The following is a 20330-nucleotide window of genomic DNA, read 5'->3' as shown; positions in this document are numbered from 1 at the left end:
GTATATGCATTCGATATCACATGACATGCTTAGCGAGTTTGTTTTTTCTTGATATCCGATTTGCTGTAGTATCATGATACAACCATCTTTAACGGACAAAGCTACCATCATTGGCGTTATTCATCGTAAGTACCCTACAGACCGATTGGACTGTATATCAATGAGTAGCAGCTTATCCCTCACATTTGATAACATCACCAGATTGAGCCAGGCGCCATCTCAAAATACCTGGCAACATGACATCCTTCACATTCGCTCCCCATCTAGCCCCCTTCAACACCGATCTTCCCACCTTCTCCGCCACCAAGCCCGGCTTCACCGACTTCGGCGTCGGTGGCTTCATCTTCTCCGTCCCGCCTCGTGAAGAAACAGCCAGTACAGAGACACCAGAAGCGAAGGTCCTCCTCCTTCAACGCAGCCTCTCCGACTCCTTTGGCGGATACTGGGAAGGCCCTGGTGGTGGTCTTGACCCGGCTACGGATCGGACGGTTCTAGAAGGTGCGGCGAGGGAAGTTCTTGAGGAGAGCGGGTTGCATGTATCGAGGTTTTTGGATTTAGTGGCCGTTGAGGAGTGGGCGAGGATGAAGCTAGATGGATTGCATGTGGTTGCTAAGTTTACGTTTTTGGTCGAGGTTCATGAGGCTGGTACTAGCATTGGGGATGCTACGGAGGGGATAGGGGAGGTTTCTGGGGGGGCGATTCAGAAGCGATGGGAAGAGGGTGTCAAGTTAGCAGAGGGAGAGCATCAGGATTACGCGTGGGCGACGGAAGAGGAGGTACGAGAGGGATTGGAGAAAAGAGGGCCTTATCGATTTGTGAACCAGATGGGAACAAATCTTCTTAAGGGGTTCGAGATGGTAACGCATCTAAACAGTAGGTAGACACATGTCGTTATGCTATTCAATACAAGTTTAGTCCTCCACCGGAAGAGTACCCTCGGCCTGAAGCTGAAGAGCAACTTCATCAACATCCTTCCACACCCGCAACAGATTGCCTCCAACCACCTTGGCAGCATCGTCATCACTGATACCTCTCTTCAGCAACTCCGCAATCAAGTCGGGAAACTTGGACACATCCTCTAGGCCCCGAGGGACTCTTGCAATTCCGTCGAAATCACTTCCCAGGCCAACATGGTCAAAGCCAATCAACTGTCCAATGTGTATGATGTGGTCAACAACGTGCTCCAACGTAGAATTCTCGGGATCAAACTCTGGGATTCCGTTGGTAATATTGATGGCCTTGCAAGAAACGAAATCAGGAGCAAAGTTGACCATAACAAGCGAGTTTCGTTGCTTGACCAGTTGCAAGACATCGTCCGGAACGTTGCGCGGGTGTGGACAAACGGCATACGCAGAGCTATGACTGAAAATAATCGGCGCCCGACTGCCAGTCCAGTCATCTTTGCCAGCACCAAGGACATCCCTCATTGTATCTGCACTCACATGAGCCAAGTCGACGATCATCCCGAGACGATTCATCTCGAGCACGAGGTTCTTCCCAGATTCGCTAATCCCATGCCAATACGGATCAGCCTTCTTGCTGCCCCCGTTTGAGGTCTCCTGCACCGCTGCATCGGCGTAGCGGTTGTGACAGTTATGGGTGAGGGTGGCATATGATACGCCCAGCTTGTAGAAATCACGCAAATGCGCCAGGGAGTTTCCGATCGAATGAAGGCCCTCGATTCCCAGCGGCGAAATGATCTTCCCATCCCGGAAGGCTTGCAGTGCAGTTGTACCGTTTGGCGGGCTCGAGAAGACATTGGGATAGGCGTTTTGTATGCGCGACATGACATCGACCTGCTCAAAGGTTTGACGGAGGCCTAGCCTGTTAGCGGAGAATAAGATAAGAAGGACAGTCACCTACTCGTAGCATAGTTCTCATCCGACCAGTCCAGTCCATCCTTAGGACACTCCACAAAGACACTCCAGAATGTACCACCCACTTTACCCTTGGACAACCGCGGAAGGTCGACATGCCCGGTCAATGAGCCGTTGATAAATGGTGAGGTGAAGTTGTCGCCATAGATGCGATTATTATAATTCATACGAACGAGGATGGGAAGGTCATCGTGGCCATCTATCGCGGTTAACTGACTTCAGCATCTGGTAAACATGCTTGTACCTACCGATCAACGGCGTTTCCGACAAGATCCTGTCCACTCTCTGCTCGATACTCGGAGCCTCCTGCGAGCGTACATTGTTAAAGGTCAACAGACCCATGAGGAAGAGGATAAACGCGAACCGGCCCATTCTGCTGGTTGAATTGGTTGGGCTGGTTGATGTCGAGATGTGATGCTGCTGCTCATTGACAGCTGACTCTTGAGAGCCCTCCTCTAAAAGATGGCCTTTCTCATCGGTCATTTTCTGCTTGGCGTATTTGCGCAATCAACGGTGGTAACGTCTGGTAGGCTGGTGAAACCGCAACGAGGAGGGAAGGCCGGGTTCAGCTCTCGGCTGCATGACGCTAGCTGTTCGGGGTACTTGCACTGTGCAATTGCGCCATCAGCCCCGACAATAAATGCCTTTTAGTGGTTTCGGTCACATCTGAGTTGGGGCTGCTTATTGCCAAGGTCAGGAAGTCGAAGTGAAGTGCAGATATTCTCACTCAGTGTCGTCAGTGTAGACACCCCGATTAGGAAGGCATAAGGCGGAGAACACGGCGGGGAGAATATATCTCCGGCAGAATGGCACACGCTGACTGATCAGTGCGGGATCCAATCAGCACTGGGTATTGCAAACGCAAAAAATTCCACATTCTTTCGTTTCTACCAGAGTTATCAACACTACTAGTTCTGCTGATATATCTAGTAAAGGAAAATTGATGCCGGCAGTATAAGCAGAGATTCTCCTGTCCAACTGCGATGCCTATCCAGGCCTCTTTCAGCCCGTCCTTGTTCTAATCTCCGAGCGCACGGAGTCTTACTGCATTATGGACTGTTCAAGTGCTATGCTAGAAGGTATGCAGTTCAACCTACACAATGACTGGCACTGGCTAATAAACTCAGGTGTCGTCGTCTTCTGGCACGCCTACCGTCTACCTATCCTCATAACCCTGTCCACTCTGTTTGTCTTCGTCCAAGCCTACCGCAAACTTCAACCCAAGTTCAAAACCGAAGCGTCCTCGTCCCTCCCCCCCTCCCCTCGAAGCCATTCCCCTGAGAAGAGCGAGAAGATTCCGGTCAGTGATGGAACAAAGAAGGAGCCTCCGGCGGTCAGCAAGTCCACCGGTCCAAAGGTGGTGACTGGTAAAAAGCCGGTCAAAGGTGGAAAACGCGGTGGTTCCGATGAAACACCGCCCTTGTCCTTTATCCAGCCGATTGTGTTCTTCGCCTCGTTGACTGGTACGACCGAGAGGTATGCCCACATGTTTGTGGAGGAACTGCGTGCCGCGGCACAGAACCGGGCCGACCCCGAGAACCGTGAAAGAGGTCTTCTTCCCCCTCAGCTGCACGATCTGGCCTACGTCGATCTCGACGACTTCTTTACTTCCGCACCCAAGCCGCCGTCGACTTCGCCTGGAACCCGCTACGTATATTGTCTGTTGATTCCGACATACAACATTGACACCGTACTGAACACCTTCCTGGGTCACCTGGATGAGACACACCACGATTTCCGTATCGACACTGGATCGCTCTCTCAGCTCGCTGGATTTTCAGTCTTTGGTTTTGGCGACAAGGAAGGATGGCCGACCGAGGAAGAAGGGTACTGCTCACAGGCCAAGGAACTGGACCGATGGATGGCCAAACTGACCGGGAAAAAGAGAGCTTTCCCACTGGGACTGGGTGATGTCAAGAGCAATGCTGAACAAGCGCTGAAGGAATGGTCGCACGGACTGCAGGATATTCTGTACGATATTCTGCAGAACGGCGGTCTTGGTGAAGGCGTTCCCGGCAGTGGTGATCCATTGGAAAGCGACGAAGAAGACTTTGATGACGAAAATGAAACCGATGTCGCGAAACCCAAGAGCAAGCGTGGTAAAGGCCAAAGTCAATCGGTTGTGGACCTTGAGGATATCAAGGTGAACCCTGATAGCCCGGCGCCTCTCGCAGTTGATTTCACGACTGGAGGAAAGTCAGAGCCGCAGGCCAAGGAGATGGTGCCAAAGACATCGCCTACGTATGCTTCTCTGACAAAACAAGGTTACTCGATTGTTGGCTCGCATTCCGGTGTCAAAATTTGCCGTTGGACCAAGTCTGCTCTGCGTGGCCGTGGTTCGTGCTACAAGTTTTCCTTCTACGGTATCAAATCGCATCTCTGCATGGAGGCTACGCCGTCGCTCTCTTGCAGTAACAAGTGTGTATTCTGCTGGCGCCACGGAACAAACCCGGTCGGAACGACTTGGCGATGGAAGGTCGACGACCCGGACATGATCTTCGATGGTGTCAAGGATGGCCACTACAAGAAGATTAAGATGCTACGCGGAGTGCCCGGTGTACGAGCGGAGCGTTTTGCAGAGGCGATGCGGATCCGACACTGCGCACTGAGTCTGGTCGGCGAACCGATCTTTTACCCTCACATTAACCGATTCCTGGATCTGTTGCACAGCGAACGCATTTCAAGTTTCTTGGTGTGCAACGCGCAGCACCCCGACCAACTGGAGACCCTTCACCGTGTGACTCAGCTATATGTATCGATCGACGCCAGTAACCGGGAAAGTCTGCGGAAGATTGACCGACCGCTGCACCGTGATTTCTGGGAGCGATTCCAGCGCTGCCTTGACATTCTGCGGGAGAAGCGCAATGTGCAGCGGACCGTTTTCCGTCTTACTCTGGTCAAGGGATTCAACGTCGAGGATGAGGTGATCGGATACGCCAACCTGGTTGAAAAGGCACTGCCTTGCTTTGTCGAGATCAAGGGTGTGACCTACTGCGGTACCAGCACGAGCGCCGGCGCGGGGTTGACCATGCAAAACGTTCCTTTCTACGAAGAAATCACCGAATTCGTCCTCGCCCTGAACGAGGAACTTGAGCGACGAGGACTCAAGTATGGTCTTGCGGCGGAACACGCCCACAGCTGCTGTGTGTTGCTGGCATCTGAACGCTTCCATGTAAACGGAAAATGGAACACGCGCATTAACTACGAGCGATTCTTTGAACTTCTCGAGAAGGAGAAAGCGGATGGAACCTCGTTCGCCCCGGAGGATTACATGGATGAGACAACAGAATGGGCTCTCTGGGGCAATGGAGGATTCGATCCCAATGACGAACGAGTCTACAAGAAGGGCAAGAAGGCCAAGGTTCAGAAGGAATTGGCAAACAGTACTGCAAATGAAGCATGATGAGTTTATGACTAGCTGTATATACGAACAATAAAAGTTTTTCTTAATGCAGCTACCCCCTTTCTCTAAAGAACCACAGCTTCCTTGCCTCCTTTTCCGGCATATCTTTCGTCTTCGTCCTAATGAAATGCTCATACAGCATCTGATGCCGATTCTTCGCCTCCTCGAAGTCAACACCAGGCGGTATCCATCCCCCATCATTCGACTTGAGCAGTTCATGCGTAGACTCCCGCAAGGTGAGCCAATCCTGATACTCGGTCCATTGCCCCTCGTGCTGTGCGATCTCGGCCGCGGAAAAGTGATACGGGCATTCTTTCGACAGACCCAACTGCTTCCAGTATTGAAAGAGCTTGACCAGGCAGTCGCGAACGGGGAGGATGCCGTCTCGATACGTATCTGTGCAGAGCGTGAAGAGTTTCCGAACTGCGACGTCCGGCTCAGGCAGGTCCAGATACGGCTCCATATGCGACTTGACCAGTGCAGCCTCGTAGCATTTAATCCGCATAGCTTCCTCGTGCCTCCGTTGCGCCTCACACATGGCGTCCTCCTGTCCAACTCCGTCTTCGGCGTCGCAGCCCATGGTCAGAAACAACGGCCAGCGCACGTTCATAAAACGTGGCAGAATATTAGCATACTGCCAGTCTACAATGCCATCTACTCTGGTCGGATCCTGTCGACACACGAAGATATTCCCTGGATGAAAGTCGGGGTGGCAGAGAACTGGCCCGCCGTGTCGTTCCAAGGCTGGTAGTTCGGTGAGAAGGGGCATAACCTCCTTTGCTTTGTGAAGAGTGCCGATGTGCTCTTCCGGTGTGCCAAAGTGGGGCCCGCGCCCGGCGTAGGAGGACTTGTAGTGTTCGATTTGGAATATGCCTTGATTAACGAAGTCGTGGGCAAGCGCGGTTAACGATTTCCCTGCGTTGTTAGCGGCGGCAAGACTACAGGGTTGGGCGTGATACATGGTCCTGAAAATTGGGCGTAGTGTTCCGGATCTGCGGCAAATCCTCCCGGCCAGGATCCGTGGTACATTGGCCCCAGACAATACGTTTCGTCCACGTCGATGATACGGTGTTTTGACTCCTGCAGGGCTGCAGGGAGCGCATTACGGAAGTATAGGGAACCATAGCCCGGAAAGGCAACGGCAGCAAGGTTACTTTCGAGCTCTGCGAATTTGCGCACGAGGATTGATTTCTGTGGCTCTTCGAGATCATCCCAGACTTCGGATAGCTGCAGGCCAGGCGACGGGTCGAGAATGATGTACTCTGTACGCGTAGGGTTGTCGCCATTGGCGCTCCAGGCCAGGACTTCGGACACAGGGGTAGGGGAGTGGTATTTGACTGCTTCTTAGCGGATTCCTACAGCGGAGATGCTAGCATACCGAATCTCAGGACAGCCACTTCGGAAGCCGTCCCGTATTGCCTAGGGACTATATTCCGGCAAGGCACTTTCGCTATGACCATCCGACCATTCTCCGCCGTCATCAGTAGCGCCTTATTATAACCTCCCTCCTTTTTGACCACCTGACAGACAGGAGAGTTGACAGACGGCAGCGACGCGACGATCCGGCATAGTGCATCGATGTCGAATGGGGAATAGCGCTTGGCTAGTTCATATTCTTCGTTGACCAGGAAGCGGCCGGTGTTATAGCGGTAGAGATGGTCGATGTTTACTTGGTTTCCTGGGTATGTTAGTGCCATTGTCATTTCCTTTGGTCAATAATAGTCAGGTACCCTGGGCATAGAAGGATATAGACCGGACGAGGGTTCTGTATCTGAACATGTTTGCTGTCTGGAATGGCGGGCGGACGAGGGTATATATAGGCATATGTCATTGTGTCGTAGCCTCGACATTGCCCAGCATTGTATATGATACAAGATCAGTAGGCTTGCTACTCCGTACTGTAGAAGCTTCTCTATTCCCTGATAGGATGCAGGGTACATGATTCAGAACATCAATAAAAAAATCCGAGCCGTCTCTAATATGCGTTTTGCTTTTGGCATATATTAAAATTGTGCACTAGCATTCTGCACTTGCACATCATCGAACCGTTCAACCGAAAAGCCCCTGAATCGTACAGGGTACTAGCAGGCCTCGATCCAGCTCAGCCTTTTAGCCTCTGTCTGTCATTTCGCTTACTGCGCCAACAATTGGCCCTAACAGAGCCTACCAAAGCATGACAGGCTCGATTGGGTTACACCCGGAAAATGCTCGGATACTTTACTCTGTTCGGGGGGGACGCTATTAGGTCCACTAACTCGACACTACTCCGGAGTACATGACTCGTCGCTGAAAGACAGGTTGGATTCTTGGTCTCCTGAAACAATCGCTTTCACATGGTTTGACAATGCCCTTAAAATCATCTCCTCGGTGGCCGGCCTGCGTTCCCCGGCTGCGCTAGTCTGAACTCCGGAATGACAGACGCTCCAGACGCTCCACCGTTTATTTTTGTTCCATGCGGTTGGGCGGCGGGTTGGCCACTGCTGCCGCTTTTCTCTTAATACAGTGCAAATTCTTCTTTTCCTTCAGCAGTTCGTCGTTCTTCACCTTCTATTCTACCTGTTATCTTTCCATCGTTGTTCTACCGGAAACGGTATGACATGCAATGACCGACCGAAATCTGGAGGTCAAAGCCGTCGCGGCCACCTTCATGTCCGTGGCGGCGGTGACGGTGATACTGCGTTGTTATGTGCGGTTGCGTATCGTCAAGGCGTTCGGGTGGGATGATGGTGCGATGGTTATTGCTATGGTGTTCTATGCCTTGTTCTCCGGCAGCATGATCGGGGGCAGTTTATACGGTACCGGACGGCATTTCAGCGAGCTCACGGCCCAACAACGAGTCACGGCGATGGAATATTGGTGGTTCTGTGAAATCGCCTATTGTTTCGCCTCTGTCGGGTGCAAAGTGTCGGTCTGCATTTTCCTGCTGCGGATTACAGTCAAGCGGGAGCAGATTTACATCTTGTACTGTGTGATGGGGCTGACGGCCATCTGCGGTCTGGCTTTCATGTTAATCATGCTGCTGCAGTGCAAACCCCTCCAGTATTTCTGGACCAGAAGCGCTCTCGATCCTTCGATCCCTGGATCGTGCATGAACGTCCAAATCGTCATTGCCATGACCTACGTGTACAGTGCGTTTGCGGCGATATGTGATTTCACCGTGGGCATTCTGCCCATCTTCCTCGTTCGGAACCTGAGTATGCGTCGACAGACCAAGATGGCTGTCGTTGGTATTCTCGGCATGGCTTGCATGTACGTCCGCTATTCCCTCTTACACAGCCTCGTCCTGTCTAACAAGAGCAGTGCCTCCTCAGCAGTCATCATCCGTATACCCTGGGTCTACACCTTTGAGGAAGTCAATGACTTCCTCTACGCCACCGTCGAAATCGCCGTTTGGTCGAACATCGAAACCGGCCTGGGCATATCCGCCGGTAGTCTAGCCACCCTCCGTCCTCTTCTACGTCTGTTATTTCCTCGTTCATCGCAAGACGGCGGCAGCTATACCCCCTCCCCCGGATCGCGCCGACTACCACTCGGATCGTTGGATAGCGGAGCACCGCATCGCTTCCGCCCGGATAAACTGGCCGTTACCGTGACCACCGTGAAGAGCCAACATCCCGGCGAGGAACTGGATGACTGGGAACGGACCAGCCAGGAACAATTGACGGAGCGACCGCCGCTACCGGGCATTGCAGAGGAAAGTGGCCTGGGCATGGGGATCCATCGGACGATCGAAGTGAACCGAACGGTCGAAGTTACGCAGGGTGAATATGTATAGCATCATCATAATAATTTACTGTATAAATATAGATACAAGGCGTTAGGTCACGGTTCGGATTGTACAAAAGGCTCAAGCATGAATGAACGCATTCACCACCTCAGTAAACTGCTCCGGCTGCTCGGCCATAGGCAGGTGTCCAGCCTTGTCGATAACCTTGAGTTCTGCATCGCCCTTGAGATCCTCTGCCATCTTCTTCATCGTCTGCGGCAGGACGCCGTCACCGCTACCTGCGACGAACAGTCCCGGGACAGACGCATTGGCCATGCGGTCCCGCACATCATACGCACACAGCGCCTGCGCTGCGCGACGGAATCCCTCGAGACTGTTGTTCACGACGACGTTCTTGACGTGCCGGGCGACCTCAGGCTGGGTCGTGTATGACTCGTCAACGAACCACCGGCGGGTCGTGGCCTCGGCCAGCTGCTCACCGACAATCTTCTCACCAGACGCGGACACGGTGCCCTCGGCCTCTGCGATGGCGATACGGTCGTTCCAGGCCTTGCGGTTGGACTCGGGCGCCGAGGAGTTAGTGTCGCAGGAGATGAACTTGTTGATGCGGTTGGGGTGGAGCAGCGCCGTGTTCATCACCGTCACGCCTCCCAGACTGACACCGATCAGGCTGGCCGTGGGGATACGCAAGTGGTCGAGAAGGGTGATGATATCGCCTGCCAGGACGTCGATGGTGACTGGTGTCTCGCCGGCGTTCTCAAGACGTCCGCGAGTCAAATACCGCAGAACACGGAAGCCCTGGTTCTTGGGGTTGGAAAGGAACTTATCCACGAAGCCGTCCCAGACACTCCAGTCGACCAGAATCGAATTGCTCAGCACGATGACAGGCGAGTTGTCGTCACCACTGCCCTCCAGACGGTATGGGAGATCAACTCCATCAGGAGTAGTCACAAAGGACTCCACAGCAGCCCGGGGCTCAGGCAAGGTCTTAGTCCGACCGTCATTGCTCGACCACCGTCCCGTCTCCGGCGTAGCAATGGTAGACAGCTCACGCGGCGCAGGCCCAAAGGTGTAATACCACTGATAGACCCTCCTCGTCTTGCCCGTCACGGCATTCGCCATAATCTTCTCCCTCCACGCCGTCTCGCAAGCCGCCTTATGCTCCGCACCCCCCAAACCATTCACAGCCGCAAACTCATGCAGCGCCAAAAACTCCTTCGGCGCCTTCGAATCAATAGCCGCAGTGACGTAGCGCACGCTCCGCCGCCACCCAGGTACTTTCGCCAACATGGGGATATGCTCTTCCTCGTACCAGCGGTTGAACTCCTCCTCCTGCTCAGGCTGAACAGTCATAGTCACAGAAAGCGCCACGATGCCCGCGGCCTCGGGATCCGGCAATGCATCGACCGGTTTGTAACCGTCGATTTTCCGCTCCGAGAGGAAATCGTACAGTTTCCGCCCGACGTCGATCTGCGCCATCACGTCCTTTTCGCGCTGTGTGCGGATGCCGTCGCCACGAAGCGCGAGATATGTTTCCTTTGTGAGCTCGCTCATGTCGCTGATATCGTAGAACGCCAGCCATTCGGGGGTGGCGGCGTCGGCGGCGCGGTAGCGGAAGCCATTGGGGACGAAGGGGAGGCGCAATCGCAGAGGGCCGTGTTCGTTGTTGTACCAGTCGTGGAAAGCGGAGGCAGAGAGCGATGCTTTAGGTTGCATCGTCACGTAGAGAAGGCCGGCCATTTTGGTGGTTGTATGTCTGGTGTTCCTCTGTATTCTGAGTACTACATACTACGTATGAGGGCGGGGGAGGGGCTATATAGATTTCCGGAAGCCGAGCTCTACTACCGATCGGTAATTCTTCAGTCTCCGTAACGTTCATCCATCATCATTCATTCTGGTAGTGTTCTACTCCGGAGTACAATTATGTATTTCGTTAATCATACCAAATAGCATTCATACCAAATCCCTTCTCGGGAATATCCACCCTAGCCACTCTCGCCAGGTTCTCATCCTTGAAGCGATACATCTCGACAAAACCAAGCTGGTCATCGCACAAGGCCAGCCACTCATCGCTGAAATCGCACGGGCTGACTGCGTTGGAGTGGCCACCGCTGGTCGAAGTCGGGTGGATGAAGAGTTGGCGTTCGATTTCGCCGGACGGGCCCAGTTTGAAGGCCGTGATGTAGCCGGTGACATCGAAATGGTTGGAACGGGTGGTTGCGAAGAGGTACTGCCCGTTGCGGGTGCAGAAGCAGACGTCGCCGCGGTATTTGTTGCGCGGGGGAAGGCCTGCCTCGTTAGTATCGGAGTAGCTATACACTGAGATGGGACTTACCGTCGGGCAACAAAGGATAGGTGATGTGTGTAAAGACCGGCACATTGTTCCTATCCAAAACGTACACGGCCAACCGATTGCCAGCCTCCATCAACGCATACAGATACTTTCCGGATGGGTGGATTTCCACCCATCGCGGATGGTCATCCGGCGACGGCGCCTCGAGACAATCCACGAGCGTCAGTTGCCCGGTCGCAGCATCCTTGCGATGCGTCCAGACCTTGTTGGCCTGCAGGTCGGCCGAGTACAAGAATGTCTCGGTAGGATCGAAGACCATGCCGTGGATACCGGTGTTTTCGACATATTCGTAGTTTTGCACGTTCTCTGCCAGACTGCCGTCGTCCTTTACGGAAAAGACGTTGCCGTAGCCAGCGTATTTGTAGAATGGGTTGCCGTAGACATTGTACGGGGGTTGTTTGGCGGCGAGCACGAAGATGGCTCTGGTGTTGGTGTCTGCACTAGCTGCCAGAGGGTGACCAGCCACCGGGTGCGAGACTTGATGGACAATGTCCGTCGGGCTGTTGACGGCGAACGAGTTCCATTTCTTCATCGCCGCGCCATATATGGCTTTTTTGTCGTGCTGGTATAGTTAGAATGGTCACATTGACTACACTGATACAGGGCAGCGTACGGAAAAAGTCATCCATGAGATCGCCTCATCCTCAGGAATATCCGTCTTCTTGACCTTGGTCAGAGTCAACTCCTCGTCGTCGAATTGCACAGTATAGATACGCCCCGGAGGCGTCCAAGTGCCGACCATAAGATGATGCTTCATTATGTCTGTAGTGTGTGTATTGTTTATTGTCCAGAGAGACTAGAGCCGGCATGTGAAAATAAGTATGCGATACAGAATTATGCCACTGCCGAGTGATTCTCCGGTTCGGCTCGCCGTTTTGGCCATTGCCGATGCACTCAGGGTACATTATTTAACGATACCATCGTCGTCGATTACCACGAGTCCTGCAAAAAAAAAAAGAAAAGAAAAGAAAAGAAAAAGAACACCATACCTGGTCTGTTCTACATAGCATACTCGAGTAGATGTAGTTTGTTATCCATACTGTATATCTGACTGTTATACATCCATTGGCCAGTAGTTTAACTGTACTTGCAGCTGCATGCATGCTTAATACCAGCAAGTCAAGGTTGCAATTGTCCATGTTTTTCTAAGATAAGACATAACCAATTGTACAATTGTGCCCGAATAGAGTGCATCAGGTCAAGCTCCCCCAGGGCTGAGTTGGATCTACACGCCACCCAACATCCAGACAATAAAGATGAAAGCCCTGCCCCGGACCCCAGGACTGCCCCGGTGCCCCTGCACAGAATATAGTTAGACTACATACTCCATGCCGACGCTGCTAAATACTGTATCGGGATCGAACCACATCCCGATCTTCTTCCGGATGCGGGGGGAAGAGTTGACTGCCGGCGGCTAAGGTCTTTTCCGTTCGGCATCTGCGCCTGAGAGTGGTGGAACGTAGTCTGTAGTCCGGGAGAGCATGCCCAGTTACGCTGTCGAGTAATGCACTTTCCCCGGTTGGTTCATATTTGGAACTTGCCGCCATTCGGCTGTTAAGATCGACCGGTGCCACATGAGGCCATCAGTCAATCAAACCTTCGGCATGTAGCTTGTCACCGTTGCAAGCTGCCTCATGGTCATGTAGCCGATAAAATTGCCGTCGCCTTCCCCGGCTTGCCCACGTTCTTATATTTATCTAGCCCTCAATCCTCAATAGTCTTCTCTTCATCCTGTTCTCTCTTCACTCCCAATCCAAAGACTCATTTCCTCCACCCATCTCAATATCACATATCCTATACCCTACAAAATGTCCGCCAACCGCCAGTTCGACCCCGACTTCACTCCCTATGTCGTCAACGCCATGGGACCTAAGGTCCCTGAGCGCACTCGTGTCATCTTGGGTTCTCTGATTAAGCACGTCCACGACTTTGCTCGTGAGGTCGAGCTCACACCCGCCGAGTGGATGCTTGGCGTCGAGTTCATCAACTCCATCGGCAAAATCAGCACTCCCATTCGCAACGAATGCCACCGTATCTGCGATGTGATCGGTCTTGAATCGCTCGTTGACGAGATCGCCAACAAGATCGTCACCGACGAGGGCCTCACTCCCACCTCCAACGTCATTCTCGGCCCCTTCTGGTCGCCCAATGCCCCCTTCCGCGCCCTCGGTGACAGCATCATCCAGGACCCCAACCCCGACGGCAAGGTCACCTTCATGCACGGTGTGCTCAGCGACATGGAGACCGGCGCCCCCATCGAGGGCGCCGTCCTTGACATCTGGCAAGCCTCCGCCAACGGCCAGTATGACTTCCAAGACCCCGGCCAGACCGAGAACAACCTCCGCGGCAAGTTCCGCTCCAATGAGAAGGGCGAGTTCCACTGGTACTGCTACCACCCGACTCCTTATTCGCTTCCCACCGACGGTCCCGCCGGTGTTCTCCTCAATGTTATGGACCGCTCGCCCATGCGTCCCGCTCACATCCACCTGATGATCACCCACCCCGACTACGCCACCGTTATCAACCAGATCTACCCCAGCGACGACCCCCACCTGGGCATTGACTCGGTGTTCGCCGTCAAGAACGATCTCGTTGTGGACTTCAAGCCCAAGACCAACGACCCCAAGGCTTCGCTCGACCTTGACTACCCTGTCAAGATGGCTCTGAAGAAGCACCACCCCAACCCCAACTCGGCGCCCCCGGTTTCGTCGTTTGAGCGATTCAGCAAGAGCAAGGGGCAGGAGAAGCTGTAAAAAGATAGCCACAGTGTACAATTTGTGTGAAGATTCTTGTAAATAGTTATTTTTGTTTTTTCCTTTTTAGCGATAGTCCAAGCCTCTACGGAGAATGAATTGCATTGCATCATGAAATCTCTTTCCGATATCAACTAGGGTTGAATGGTAAGGTATCAAGCAAAGATGACGAAAAGGCCGTGGGAACACGAATCGTCTTACCCCATCGGTCGAAGTACTCGATGTACCAGTATGGAGAACATAATCCCCAACTTCCACGGCCACTTCCCCTGCGCATCATTCCAGTACGTTAGTGCGCGCTGATCGACCGTAATCTCAACTCTCTCGGCGTCACTGGGCCGCAACTCAGCCTTTGCGAGCCGCACAGTTCTTGTCAGGACTTTCGATGACGCGCTTTCAGTAAATCCAGCATGGATTTGCACCTCCTCGTTTCCGGCGACAGGCCAGTGTTCTTCACCTCTGCGGTTATCATCCGGCAAAGTGGTATACTGACTGGCGTTCCTGCGCAGTTGTCAACAGCCGTGCAGTGACAGCCGAGACAAGCCTATCCTGACTTCCATCCTTGGAGAGCGCAAGGTTTTCCCGATCAAGGCACTCGGTTCCCCCAAGCGGGTGTATGGCCCGTGAATAAAATGGCAATATCGGAGCTTTCCGCAGCTTCAATAACCAGGGAGACAGCATCGGCATCGTATTCCTGTTGGTACATAACCCTTAGATGGAATCCCACAAGAGTGTCGCCTTGGACCGCTATGCCGCTATTGGAGCAGTCTAATTCGTGTTACGATATGAGCCCGAGCGAAAGCGTTTGGGGGGGTATGTTTGTCGGAGGTGAGAATATGGTCAAGGACTTGTTACACATCCTAGCATTTAATACCAAAGAAAAATGAAAATAGTAGTGCAAAAGGTGCCTACTCGGCACAGCAGATGTGCGAGATAAGTCAAAATATATATCCTCTCAGGCCGGAAGTAGCTCCGAATGCACGTCCTGCGTAGCTAGCCTTAACCTATAATACATATTCATGCCTGTTTAATTCACATATAAAAAAGAATTGTTTGTTGCTGTCATATTAAAAGTTGTTGAATGGCATTTATTGGTTATATTTTGTATCAAAGATTGAACTACTACATACGACCATAGGGTGTGGAGAACAGGGCTTCCCGTCCGCTCAGCCGTACTTAAGCCACACGCCGGCCGGTTAGTAGTTGGGTGGGTGACCACCAGCGAATCCCGGCTGTTGTATGTTTTTTTGTTTTTTCTACTTTGTTTATGCCAGTGACCTAGAGCACTAGTTGGGTGCAGGTGATTGAGGTGATGATGCCTTTAGAATCGAGCGTGAGCATGGTCTTGCGAAACCGAACGGTATTCTAAAAGATGGCATAAATCGACTGTTTTTCGCCTGAGCATCGCTTTTTTTCTTCAATCAACATACTCCTTGCAGAGGCAATACCTCTCATTCATGCATGATTGCTGTCATTTGAACCAGGAGAAATCTGTTCGACTCTTGTAGGTTATCTCCAACCTCACGGTCCAAATCTGTTCTTTGTATTGTGGTGGATTGCCTGCTCTGTATTTGGCGCCAATGCGTGGATAAATGATCGGCTGGTGGCTCGAGGGAGGCGTCATACTTCATTCATCATCAGACGATCCGGAGTCCCTCACAGATGTTAGAATTAACAGGTAATCATTGTACATTTTCTGCTGAACTTGGACACTCGTCAGGAAAGATTGACAATTCCAGTAATTGAAAATCGACGAACTGGCTGTACTTGGTATAGTCAGAGTGTAGATGCAGCTAAGTGGGTAATAGCCTTTTCTCCACATCTGTGATTGAGACATAGCCAACCACCATTCACTTTTGCAGTCGAATGCATGCATATGTACTCTGTACCCTTCTGAAGATTCAGCTAGTATAGAGTATATACTTCTCTCCGCTTCCGAATGACGTGTCTTGATATTCACAATGATCCGGCCCGGATCTGTTGCTGTAACTTGTCGATCGTGTTACAGTCCAGGCATAGTGGCGAGTAGACTAGTTGCATAAGTGGGGGCTCCACTTTCAGAGTGGCTTGATATATGAGAGCTGAACCTCTGAAGTCTACTCGTATAACTTCAGCGCTGTCACATCATAGCTGAGGTGCTGGGACCAGGCCAATTCATACAGCCTTTATGTTCAAATGTCTACGGAGTATATTTCCAAGTGTTTGAACCATATTCGGCCTCAAAAGTATGATATTCTTATACAGAGTAGCAAGATCTGACCACATCATTTTCTAGACTTGGCGTAATGTATAAATGCGTGATCATAGAATCTAGAATTAAGTAACAAGAGCTGAATTGTTTCATGGCAGAAAGCAAGCCCATTCAGCTCAATGCAATGCAACAACACGGGCCCAAATTTGGCAAGTGTCTTACAGGATGAGATCGACCCCTCAGCTCGTGGGGCCAACTTGGAAGGCAGGATGAACTTGACTGTAGCAACTTGGATTAAGAAAGGTTGGCGAGGCTGCGTCGTGCATAGGAAACAAGAGAGCCGATGGGCTGCCTTACTTTGCAATTTGCAATGCAAAGCTGCCCCACCTAGTCTGATGAAGAGAAAGCCTGGCAGAGGGCATGGCAACATATAAAGGAGGCTATGTTCCCTACTAGATCAAATTCTTTCTTAGAGCATCATACCTTGGCAACCGAGTTCCCAAACGCACTCAGACAACCAATTTATCAACCCACCTTTTCCATCCCCAAGGCCTTTTCAATATGCCTCACCCTCACAACACCCTCGGTAACGATGAGTGGTTGCTCAAGGGCGACAGCCTGTGGAGTGAGAATGGCGTCTACGAGCTCAGAATGCAGCAAGACGGCAAAATTGTGGTGTACGAAAACGGCCACCCAAAGTGGCAGAACACCAAAGAGCAGCGTTATGACGTGAAAGGCATCAGAATGCAGGCAGATGGTAACCTGGTCATCTAGTAAGTTTGCTTCGTTGTCTTCATCTATTCTTTATTGCATGCGGTGTTTTACTTTTAAGGAGCCCTTGTGGCTGACACTTATGTGCAGCACCGTCGGCGACGAAGCTGTCTGGCACTCTAACACCGCCCCCAAGAGGGACGTCATCCTTGTCATCCAGAATGACGGCAACCTCGTTCTTTACGAGGGCAACCCAGTTTGGGCCACTTCGACCACCCCCACCGCTTAGTAAAATCTCACCGGGAGACAGACGATGGAATCGACTATCAAGGTGAAAGATGGTATGAAGAAGCTGGAATCAATGCAATGAAGGTCTAGATTGACAAACTGTAAATAAGCATTTACCTTGGCCACTCAGTTGTTAATGAACGAATGAAGAGATCTGCCACGAATACCACTTTGCAATCCTTGAGGGCACAGTTGCTTTGTCGTGAGATAAGTAGAATAAGGTCGACAGATGGTGCCATAAGGTGAATTTAATATTTTTGACGGCTTAAAACCACGTATAAGACGAATAATGACAGACGACACCGACATGAGTAGAGCCCTGTCATACAGTTGTTATAAAAAACTCCTTCATCCTCTAGATAGCTCTCCTTTTCTTTTCTTTCTCCAGACTCGATATTCTCGTCGATGGCTACAATAGTTTGGATAGGAATATCATTTCGTTAGTATCTACTATTTCGAGCTCGTGTCAATTTTATTTCTGGCCTTTACCACTTAGAATCCCCTAATAATACGGTCTCACCTTGGTCTGTTTCTGGCGAAGGCTGTAACAAAAGTCTCTAAAACAGAGGGGGTGGGCCGGTGGGAGGTATAGTGGAAACCCCAGAGACGACTGGGCGATGAGAAGGACATATAAGCACTTCCTAATAAGATATTTCTACTTCCACAGGTACAGATTTCTAGACTTCACTGCGGTCTGAGGCCGGATGCTTTGCCAAAATTGCATCAGTATCTGCGACAACTCAGTCTTGGATAGTGTCACGGAGTACGGGCATTCACCAACATCGCAAGATGTTTGTATCATTTGGCCTGTTTGAATATAGGGTAGGAACCCCCTTCGCACACTAGATAGCGCAGCGCCGGCAGGCCCAGCTTCTTTCTTTCCTTCTCCATGTTAGTATTTCGATAGAGATTCTACCAATAAATTTATATTGTTCGAGACTGTCACAGATAGCAAGCAGCCCCTAGCGGGTCATTAATATATGATAAACATACCCTGATTGTGACGTTCTCATTCAATATGAATCTATTGGTGGACTATCTGGCGAAATACTAGCATGAGGAAGAGAAAAAAAAAAAAAAAAAAAAAAAAAAAAAAAAAAAAAAGAACGCTGGGCCTGCCAGCGCTGGACTATATAGTGTGTGAGGGGCTCTCGCCCTAAAACCAAACAAAGGAGTCAGCATAAAGGAATCAAGCATGTCATGTGACTAAGCAAGTGCTCATGCTCCCTGACACTGATACTGGTACCTGTTCATGTAAAAAAGAGGTATCCCAGGAGCCAGTGGTGAATTTTACTTCAAGATAGTAGTTGGGTTGCTTTCCCGACCAGTCCAAACGGGCAGGGGCCGGAGGTTCACCGCTTCGGGAGTTTAGTTGGGAGGATCCCCTGTAACAATGTCCATCATCTGAACGCAGGGACCATCCATGGCCGTTTCCATTCAATATCAAGACAATCCATATCCGTCCCTCACGGACGTGAAGCACGTAATGTTAGAGTTTTGAGCTCAAGTTGTCTTAACCTAAAGCTAACCTCTGTTGTACAAGAAGGAATCGTTGAAGAAGAAACAAACAGAGCAGAGGTGGAAGTAGTCTTTTATGGTCGTACAGAAATGAAGTTCCAAGTAGTGTTATCAGCAATCCCTTGCGGAAGTCAGGAGTTGACCAAAGGGGTCAATGATTGTCTCCGTATGTTAGGAAGTCATACGAAGGTTGTTGTAGTTGTTTCAGATCCCTTGTTGGCTGCATTCTGTGCTGGCCCTAGCCAAACTGTCATTCTTGGGGTTCGTACGAGACCCCTATAACATGCTGGACCCCTCAGGTTGCCAGCGCTCCTGGCCTTCGTTTCCCTCCGTGCTCATGACCTCCACACTGTTACCACTAAACAAGGGCTGCATCACGTCCCTGGACCTCCAGTGAGTTGGCGTTGGGGTGTCTGGCATATCCGGTGTTCCCGGGAGCTGGGAGAATAATATTCGACATTCGTATTCGCCATAGAAGAGACGGCGAATATCGTATCCGCCACGGATATTCGATCGAATGATATCTGCCGGGGCGGATATCGTCAACACCCCTAGGTCTTGGCAAGGTTCAAACTGGGTCAGGTGCTGAATGGAGTTGTATAACTACACGCTCTTTTTTCGGTGATAATAAAGATGTATCAGCATTTTTAAACAGCGCCATAATATGGACTTGCTCAAAATGTCTGACATAGCCTCTCATTGGCGCGTCTTCACAGGAATCATCCATACTAGTCTGGACAGTACTGATGGCGTTGGTTGGCAACCACTTGAATTTGGTGTCACCAAGTGCAAGGGCTCTAGCCCTTCCATCTGCGTTCGGGATCACCTTATGCCCAGCGCCCCAGTCAGGGAAGCATCCTAGCCACTCCAACACTCTTCCGCTGGATGTGATAAATAAAGGACGAAGTACTGCCGATACAGGACCTGTGGTGACATGCATATAAGATCGCATAGCCCACGTTCATTATGTTTTGTTATAATCTCCCTCACTTTTGCTTGTGGCATCGAACCGGGGTACTTGGCGCCGGAAATCTTCTCCGAATCGCAAGGTGAGCATCTCATAGTTGAACTCTGACCATTTCTCCACATTCTCAACCGTATCCCAGTCTTCACTGAAAATGAAGGTTGGTTCTCCTGGGACACGGGCAATAATCGTAGGTGTCACGGTGCCAGCCGTGTGATGAGATCTGATAGGTCGGATCAAAGGGATAACGTTAGTCCGACTAGCGAACCTCCGATATATGGCCAAAAACAACTACCCTCAGCGCAGAGCGAATTTTTAGAATTTCTCGCTAAGCAGAAGCTTAATTGACCTTAAACCTGGACCAACCTATTAACCAGGCCTCTGGCTATCGCCCAGTACCCAGAAGTCATGGTTAGTGGAGCTGTCTGGCCAGTGTTGGGGATCCAGCCCCCCAACCACCTCGAGCACGCCACCCAAATCATAGCCGAGGCCACAGCACTGTTGGAGCTCGACAACACCAAACGCACCAAACTACCATCCCAATC

The 20330-nt window shown here is 51.2% G+C and overlaps 9 protein-coding genes across 9 annotated transcripts; 5 read left to right on the top strand and 4 right to left on the bottom strand.

The window, feature by feature from the left end:
* The first annotated feature begins 72 nt into the window (after positions 1-72).
* Positions 73-1006, top strand: EURHEDRAFT_162448 (NUDIX hydrolase). Its single transcript, XM_040777807.1, has 2 exons — positions 73-125; positions 202-1006. Exon 2 carries the CDS (start codon positions 237-239, stop codon positions 879-881), a length of 645 nt encoding a protein of 214 aa, XP_040637056.1. The 5' UTR covers positions 73-125; positions 202-236; the 3' UTR covers positions 882-1006.
* Positions 912-2219, bottom strand: EURHEDRAFT_516982 (putative dipeptidase; the record flags this gene model as incomplete). The annotated part of the gene is made up of 3 exons (XM_040786522.1): positions 912-1819; positions 1864-2076; positions 2126-2219. 3 exons carry the CDS (start codon positions 2217-2219, stop codon positions 912-914), a joined length of 1215 nt encoding a protein of 404 aa, XP_040637055.1.
* A 709-nt stretch (positions 2220-2928) lies between these two features.
* On the top strand, positions 2929-5280 carry EURHEDRAFT_379426 (flavodoxin and radical SAM domain protein; the record flags this gene model as incomplete). The annotated part of the gene is made up of 2 exons (XM_040779169.1): positions 2929-2956; positions 3005-5280. The coding sequence occupies 2 exons, from the start codon at positions 2929-2931 to the stop codon at positions 5278-5280; spliced, it is 2304 nt and encodes a 767-aa protein (XP_040637054.1).
* Positions 5281-5332: 52 nt separating this feature from the next.
* On the bottom strand, positions 5333-7064 carry EURHEDRAFT_532370 (uncharacterized protein; the record flags this gene model as incomplete). Its single annotated transcript, XM_040787218.1, has 4 exons — positions 7011-7064; positions 6659-6958; positions 6240-6617; positions 5333-6195 (listed from the first exon to the last, which is right to left on the bottom strand). Exons 1-4 carry the CDS (start codon positions 7057-7059, stop codon positions 5333-5335), a joined length of 1590 nt encoding a protein of 529 aa, XP_040637053.1. The 5' UTR covers positions 7060-7064.
* Positions 7065-7879: 815 nt separating this feature from the next.
* Positions 7880-9055, top strand: EURHEDRAFT_460452 (putative integral membrane protein; the record flags this gene model as incomplete). Its single annotated transcript, XM_040784648.1, has 2 exons — positions 7880-8529; positions 8581-9055. Coding segments are annotated over 2 exons (1125 nt in total), but the record flags the coding sequence as incomplete, so codon positions are not given.
* A 72-nt stretch (positions 9056-9127) lies between these two features.
* EURHEDRAFT_460612 (putative alpha/beta hydrolase) lies at positions 9128-10747 on the bottom strand (the record flags this gene model as incomplete). The annotated part of the gene is made up of 1 exon (XM_040784663.1): positions 9128-10747. The coding sequence occupies one exon, from the start codon at positions 10745-10747 to the stop codon at positions 9128-9130; it is 1620 nt and encodes a 539-aa protein (XP_040637051.1).
* Positions 10748-10940: 193 nt separating this feature from the next.
* EURHEDRAFT_460686 (lactonase family protein) lies at positions 10941-12117 on the bottom strand (the record flags this gene model as incomplete). The annotated part of the gene is made up of 3 exons (XM_040784668.1): positions 10941-11296; positions 11343-11922; positions 11974-12117. The coding sequence occupies 3 exons, from the start codon at positions 12115-12117 to the stop codon at positions 10941-10943; spliced, it is 1080 nt and encodes a 359-aa protein (XP_040637050.1).
* Positions 12118-12856: 739 nt separating this feature from the next.
* EURHEDRAFT_414579 (putative catechol dioxygenase) lies at positions 12857-14223 on the top strand. Its single transcript, XM_040782472.1, has one exon. The coding sequence runs from the start codon at positions 13169-13171 to the stop codon at positions 14111-14113; it is 945 nt and encodes a 314-aa protein (XP_040637049.1). The 5' UTR covers positions 12857-13168; the 3' UTR covers positions 14114-14223.
* A 2642-nt stretch (positions 14224-16865) lies between these two features.
* EURHEDRAFT_460673 (alpha-D-mannose-specific plant lectin) lies at positions 16866-17304 on the top strand (the record flags this gene model as incomplete). Its single annotated transcript, XM_040784666.1, has 2 exons — positions 16866-17077; positions 17166-17304. The coding sequence occupies 2 exons, from the start codon at positions 16866-16868 to the stop codon at positions 17302-17304; spliced, it is 351 nt and encodes a 116-aa protein (XP_040637048.1).
* Between the last annotated feature and the right edge of the window lie 3026 nt (positions 17305-20330).

Source organism: Aspergillus ruber (assembly GCF_000600275.1).
Source record: "Aspergillus ruber CBS 135680 unplaced genomic scaffold scaffold00022, whole genome shotgun sequence".
Lineage (NCBI taxonomy): Eukaryota > Fungi > Ascomycota > Eurotiomycetes > Eurotiales > Aspergillaceae > Aspergillus > Aspergillus ruber.
Note: the sequence above shows the minus strand (reverse complement) of the source record. Positions and strands in the feature narration are given on the sequence as shown.